The following is a 7,072-nucleotide window of genomic DNA, read 5'->3' as shown; positions in this document are numbered from 1 at the left end:
CTTTGCACATGGATCCGCACATCTCACGTCTCGTCAGCCCTGTAACAGTATGTGTGTGTATATATATAAAATGTATTCTGAGATCTACAGGAATGAGATATTAAGAGTATTTGTGCATCATTGACTTCATTATTCAGTGTCCATGAACATCTTGCTCAGCATAAGTGTTGTTCAGATGGTCATGAGAAACACTCAAACCTGCTACACGTGACAGAGATGCTGTCAACAATCTCCACAAAGCATGCTGTTATTACAGCCATCTGTCTGGTGTCTAAAGCTATTTATACAGTCCACTGTGAGAACAACTTACGGTTGATACATCAGACAAGAAAAATGGTCAGAAAAGTGTTTTGTTTTGCCTGTCATCTATTATGAACGGCAGAAATCATGGCATTCCTTATGATCTTTTACAACAAAGAAAAATGCAAAATAAAAACTAAAATTAATACAATGATATATATATATATATACATATATGTATATGTGTGTGTGTGTATGTTTATCACCTAGTTATAAGTTAAATCACACTAGAATAAGTTAAATCAGTTTTAATTTTGAAAAAAATATTTTTAATTAATTTTTTTAATTAACCAAATTAAGTAAAATCATTTTGCAATGTGTTTTTTTTTTTACCGTATTTAGGGTACTGTGAACCAATTTTTTTGCTAAAATAAAAACCATGCTTAGTGTTCAAGATAAAAAAAATACATATGAAGAAATTTATTTATATTTTTTAAATATATAATTTTATAATATTTCTCTCTCTCTCTCGCTCTATATATATATACACATTACAAAATATAAATATATATAAATAAAGAAATAAAGATATTATAACAAAATTATAAATAATTAATTAAAAAATATAAATAACAGAGGTAATGACTAATATATATATATATATATATATATATATATGAGAAAATCCCCAAAGATCATCCTGCAACTTGCTGAAAATTCTTAGATTATTTATTTTTATTACAAATATTAATTTAAGGTCACAGCAGGCTCTGGTTCCTGGAAAGCAACAGGCTTGAGAAACGCAGCGCTTGCGCTCCCTGCTGGACACAATCAAGAGCGACGGTCAGTTCACTGCATTTCCAATCCTTTAATTCACAGCGAAGCTTCAGCATGAGCAGATGAAAGAGTCTCGTGTGCAGTACATACACAAGTGAAACATTTTCTGGTTAAAAATGTAGAAAGTCTCAAATTTACACATTCATAATCAAATTTACTTGGACTTCTTAGTCACTGAGCGTCTTCTTTTCCTTCTTCCTGAGTGATATATAAAATATAAAATGCAATTATCATCAAGCATGCAAAACGTGCAAAATGCATATATTTGGATTGAAACGCTTTCTGGTAAATTTCTCAATTTTATCCATTTATTATAAATCTTACTTAGACTTCATAGTCGCCATCCTCTCTCTCTTCTCCCCGAGTCTGTCTGGCTTTGGTTTACTCGCTCGCTCAACTCTCAGAGCAATTTTGAAGTAATCTCTGTCTGCAAAACATAATGCACAGGAACATTTAATATGTCACAGCCATTGTTTTCTGTAGTGTTTCTACTGAGGGAATGGAAACTTTCTGCATGCAGTCAGAAATAATCATCAGGTACTTACTGTTTTCACCCGTAAACCTCAAAACGTCTCTCTTGACCATCAGAAGCTGGACGTTCTGGAGCGAGTCCCTCCTGGCGATGTAGCTTCTGTAGTGTAAGGAAAGCCAGAGCGATCTCCTGACGTTCCACTCCTTTCTCACAGTGTTAATGCACTTTCTAAATCAACATCACGAGAAAGGTTAACCATGCTGGAGTGACCGAACCCAACGGCGCACCTTCAGCCACATGTGCTTGAAAGCACCGGATTTTCCAGAATAAAAGTCAAGTTTATCATCAGAATCGTGCTGTGACTTCCTTATTAGCCAATTCTAATTTCTAATTCCTAAGTGATTTATATAATGCAATTAATTGTATGCATAACGTGTATTTCCCATTCTTCTTATTGGATGGCCATTATGGATGTGACAAAATATTATCAATATGTTTACAATTTGAACAAGATATAACAACTGTGTTTTTTGTGTGTACTATGTGTTCCTTTCTTTTATTGTTATTATTATTACTACCACTCTGTGAATAAAGAGAGATCTGGCTATTTATACTTTAAAAGTTACATTCTAATCTCCTATTTTGTTACAGTACATCTCAAACAAATAAAAAAAAAATTAGATACATATTTTGTCACATTCCTAAAAAATAAAAAGTCACATTCATAAAAAAATAAAATTATACATTTTGCCACCTTCATAAAATAAAATTCTTCACTTTAATAAATATATATAATAAATACTTTTGCATAATTAATTATTAATATAATAATTAAATAATTTTTTTACATTTATATATTTTTTAATGAATAGTGAATTAACAATATATGAAAAATAGCAATAAAAATTAACATCACATTTGTTCGAAATTTTGTTTAAAATTAATACCACTATAATTGTTTGTTTTATACGTATATATTTTTCATTCCTGTTCTGAAAACTGTAAAATTGAAAAGATATTGTCTGCATTTTATGTCATTTATGAATTGAATAATAAAATGAAACTCATAGGCCGATGAACTCAACAACTCAACAATGCAATTTTGACCCGGTGCAACTTATTTTACATACTATTTATGGTATATTAATAATAACTTACTTCATTTTGAGTTTCTTCATAATATTCAGAAGACACTTCCAAGCCTTAATGCTACATTTCCAGCTGGAAAACTCCAGAAGGTCCATGGAAACGGTGAGAGCTTCTTCTAGATCGCTCATTTGCTCTGGAAAAGAAGCAGAAACTCCTTTAAATCAAAGTCTTTTGCTTTAAACATTTCAGTGACACGTGGGCTATAAAGCCCAACAGACTTACACTGGAGGAGGATCTCAATCCATATCAAGAGAACAGAAACCACCACCCAGAACATCCTTAGAACTACATTGCAATGCGCTGAAAATGTTTTTTATTCATACGTACTGGTGTGCAGCAGCAGCGAGCAGAGCTCCAGCATCAGCTCGTGACTCGGGACTAAAGAGTGCAGAATCTGAGCGACACAAGCCACAACATGTCAGTCATTTTAATGAGAATCTTCATATATTCCTGATTGACTGAATGGTTTCATACCCTTAATGAACCGATGAGTTTGGCTCGTGGGGCTTTGTGTCTCTTGAGGAACTGGTACAGATACACGTGAGCGTTGGGGTTCAGCGGGAACTCCTTGTTGTAAGCGTAATTCTCCAGAACCTGCAGAGCGACGTCCTTATCCTCGTAAAACTCCAGCATCTGCAGCGGACCACACATATAGACAGCAGGAGATCAAGACCAGTCTGCTTTAGTTTAAACAAAAACAACAATTCTGTCATCATCGTTACTTTCCTCAGCGCAACAGAAAAGGATTCACTACCTTTCAAAGGTTTAGGCTCAGTAAGTTTTTCTTTAAAGAAGCTAATCATTTTATTCAGCAAAGGATGCATTAAATTGATCAAAAATAAAGTCAAAGTTTTTTTTAGGATTTTGAAAGAAGTCTCCTGCTCAGCAAGGCTGCATTTGATCAAAAATACAGTGACAATTTTAAAATATTATTACAATTTAAAATAGCATTTGTTTTTTATTTGAATATCTGTTCAAATGTAATGTATTGCTGTGATCAAAGCTGAATTTTCAGCATCATTACTCCAGTCTTTCGAAGAAACATTTCTGATTATTATCAATGTTGAAAACAGTTGTGCTGCTTCATAATTTTTGTGGAAACTGTGATTTATTACCATTCAAAATTTGGGGGTAAGTAAAATATTTGATTTATTTTTTATTAAAAAAAATTTTGAAATTAAATTTCAAATAAATGCTGTTCTTTTGAACTTTCTATTCATCTGTGAATCCTCCTGAAACATAAAATGCATCACAGTTTCCATAAAAATATGAAGCAGCACAACTGTTTCCAACATTGATAATAATCAGAAATGTTTCTTGAGCAGCAGATCAGCATATTAGAATGATTTCTGAAGATCATGCGACACTGAAGACTGGAGTAATGATGCTGAAAATACAGCTTTGATCACAGGAATAAATTACAATTTACATTATATTACAACAGAAAACAGCTGTTTTAAACTGTAAAAATATTTCACAATTTTCATAGTATTTTTTATCAAAGAAATACAGCCTTGGTGAGCAGAAGAGACTTCTTTCAAAAACATTTAAACACTTTTAAAGAAACAGAACATTCATATAATGCATATAACTTGTTCACTAGATTGCAAGTCTTTTAAAGTCACAACAGCCTTGTGTAACAAATAGACTAAAATATGAGCTATTATTCGCTCACAAATCTCATGTGTATTTAAACAGGACTACTATAAGACTCTTCTGTATTACTCTCATCATGCAATTTGCCCTTAAGGCTTTCTTTGCACAAACAAATCATGAGGGGGAGTAAATGACGACAGAACTGTCACTTTAGTCGAAACAAACCCCAAACAAGTCACTTCGCACAAGGCGAGATAGAGTCTCACATGAATGTAACTCAACACGAAAGGATCCCAGACTCCAGGCTGACTGACGATCTCCTTCAGGGTCACAGAGGCTTGTCTGAAGTAGCTGTGCATCTCACGGTTAGCGCACTCCTCCTCTGACAGCAAAAGCATTGACAGAGAACATCATTTAAGACAGATGCAAAGAGAGAAACCCTGGTTTAATGTCAGATTATTGATCTTCTTACCGCTTCCAAGTGCTGAGGTCTTCTTCTCATTCCAGATCAAGTAATCTAGATAACCGCAGTAGGAGCGGATGAGCTTTTTCGTCATGGACTGAGCATTCGACTGCTTGCCGTATCTCCAGCTGTCTGCGATGGACAGCTGCCGCTTGGCTTCATCCATCTGGCCGTTCAGCATAAGATGAAAGCAATGCTCCAAACAGATCTACAACATGACAAGTTACATAACGTACTGATCAAATGCATCGCTTGAGTGCAGCGTGCATGATGTTAGAAGGAGGTCTGGATGTTTATAATGCAATGCTTACCTTTGAGTAGTTTCTGACGCCAAAGTTTTTCAACTGTTCATAAAAAGCATTGAAATCATCAAGGCTGGAATTAGGAAGATGACGCAGAATTTCTGTGCCTAAACGCCACGTGATCTGATGGGACAGAATCAAGCAGATTGTTAATGATTAGTTTTTTCATGGGAACCGATTTGTTGAGAAATGTTGAGCAGCAAAACTGTTTCCACCATTGATAATAAATCAGCATATTAGAATGATTTCTGAAGGATCATGTGACACTGACGACTGGAGTAATGATGCTGAAAATTCTGCGCTGCATCACAGAAATAAATTATACTTTAAAGTATATTTAAATAGAAAACCATTATTTTAAGTTGCAATAATATTTCACAATTTTTCACTGTATTTTTCGTATTTCTGAATAAATAAATGCAGCCTTGATGACATAAACATAGAACATAAATCTTACTGATCCCAAACTTTTGAACAGCAGTGTATATCTTGCATGGCCTGAAGGTGAGCACATTTTCAGCGAATTCTCTTTTTTGGTTGAACTATTCCTTGTTTTAGCATTTGGTCACCAGACATTTCTTTCCAAAGAGATATTAAATATTCCTTAAAAAATAGACAAGATATTCCAGCAATGACATTATATATGTGACAGGCTATGAATGCAGTGCACAGGGTCACTCCATGAACTATTCCTTGTTTTAGCATTTGGTCACCAGACATTTCTTTCCAAAGAGATATTAAATATTCCTTAAAAAATAGACAAGATATTCCAGCAATGACATTATATATGTCACAGGCTATGAATGCAGTGCACAGGGTCACTCCATGTTATGTTTCCTTCTATGCAAGAAAAGTGAATTGATTTCATAACGCATATAATAGAAACTTATAAGCAGATTTGACAGGGCTCCACAGGCTGATGTACCTCAGACGCAGCTGATCGCACTTGGGGATGAGTTCCAGCCTCCAGTGTCTGAATGTAAGAGCTGAAATACCTCGCAGCCTCCTGCCAGTTATGCCGCAGCATCGCCTCTCTGATCAATTTCAGACACTTTCTGTTGGACTTGAGGAAGTCGATCGCAGTGAATGAACCTGAAAAACGAAAACACCCTTTTGAGTGAGTGCCCTTGACCGCGTAAACGCTCAATAAACATGATGAGATATCATCAGGACATCACCTCTGGGGTCTGGCTGAGACTGGTGGAGGAGAACGGCCTGTTTAATCTGCTCCTGATTTCTGCCTTTATCCTCCGGAGAGTCCGAACGCGCTGCTGCGATATTGAGCTCAGTCTCTATATCATCCATATTGCGCTGCTTCACGGAGACTAAAAAGTATAATGAGACTAAAAAGCCGTATGCTTCAAATAGCACGCAATAAACGCGTTTTGATCCAAATGTAACTCTAAACACGTGTGCTTGGTGTAAACAGATCTCTCCCTCGTCGAAATGAGCGGAGAGCGTGACCGGTTCACAGCGCCACCTGCCGCACAGGAGGACAACAACGCCAACGAGCGCAGGCGGTTTAATCGATCATTACATAAAACGAGCGATGTTTCAAAAGATTAATTTATGTGAAACACAGTTTATGAAACCATTATTTATTAATGAACACTAAAAACATCCAGTTTTTTTTAAACGTTAAGGGAAAATATAATTTTATAATTTTGCAAACATAATGTGAACATCACTTTTGAATGTTCTCTGAACGTTTTAAAAACAAGTAGCCTAGTTTAACACACACAAACTTAAACAGAAATTAATGATTGGGAACATTATTGAGACCAGATAACGAGGACGAACGACATAATTGTTCAGTAGAGTTCAGAATGGTTTTATTTATTGATTTATTTATTGATTCATTTTTTTAATTTAAAACCCAGCAAGATACCAGACATTTATATCCAAATATATTAAATATTCCTTAAAAAAAACATATATTACATAAAAAAGTTTTGTACATTTTGTAAGGTATTCATTTGTGCTTATAAATGAAAATGTATGTTTGAAACAAAA

The 7,072-nt window shown here is 34.7% G+C and overlaps 1 protein-coding gene across 1 annotated transcript; it reads right to left on the bottom strand.

The window, feature by feature from the left end:
• Positions 1 to 1,093: 1,093 nt before the first annotated feature.
• Positions 1,094 to 6,535, bottom strand: taf1a (TATA box binding protein (TBP)-associated factor, RNA polymerase I, A). Its single transcript, XM_016461630.1, has 11 exons — positions 6,238 to 6,535; positions 5,985 to 6,151; positions 5,069 to 5,182; positions 4,767 to 4,965; positions 4,561 to 4,676; positions 3,173 to 3,331; positions 3,026 to 3,092; positions 2,708 to 2,831; positions 1,623 to 1,777; positions 1,402 to 1,504; positions 1,094 to 1,275 (listed from the first exon to the last, which is right to left on the bottom strand). The coding sequence occupies exons 1-11, from the start codon at positions 6,362 to 6,364 to the stop codon at positions 1,245 to 1,247; spliced, it is 1,362 nt and encodes a 453-aa protein (XP_016317116.1). The 5' UTR covers positions 6,365 to 6,535; the 3' UTR covers positions 1,094 to 1,244.
• Positions 6,536 to 7,072: the final 537 nt, after the last annotated feature.

The sequence above is a fragment of the Sinocyclocheilus anshuiensis genome, unplaced genomic scaffold (assembly GCF_001515605.1).
Source record: "Sinocyclocheilus anshuiensis isolate Anshui unplaced genomic scaffold, SAMN03320099.WGS_v1.1 scaffold96, whole genome shotgun sequence".
Taxonomy (NCBI): Eukaryota; Metazoa; Chordata; class Actinopteri; order Cypriniformes; family Cyprinidae; genus Sinocyclocheilus; species Sinocyclocheilus anshuiensis.
This window is presented reverse-complemented; position numbering and strand designations above follow the sequence as displayed.

Coding starts and splice junctions, on each gene's coding strand:
- taf1a (XM_016461630.1), bottom strand. CDS start 6,364: ATGGATGATATAGAGACTGAGCTCAATATCGCAGCAGCGCGTTCGGAC. Junction 6,152..6,237: donor GTCTCAGCCAGACCCCAGAG/GTGATGTCCTGA, acceptor TTCGTTTTTCAG/GTTCATTCACTGCGATCGAC. Junction 1,505..1,622: donor GAGGTTTACGGGTGAAAACA/GTAAGTACCTGA, acceptor TATGTTTTGCAG/ACAGAGATTACTTCAAAATT.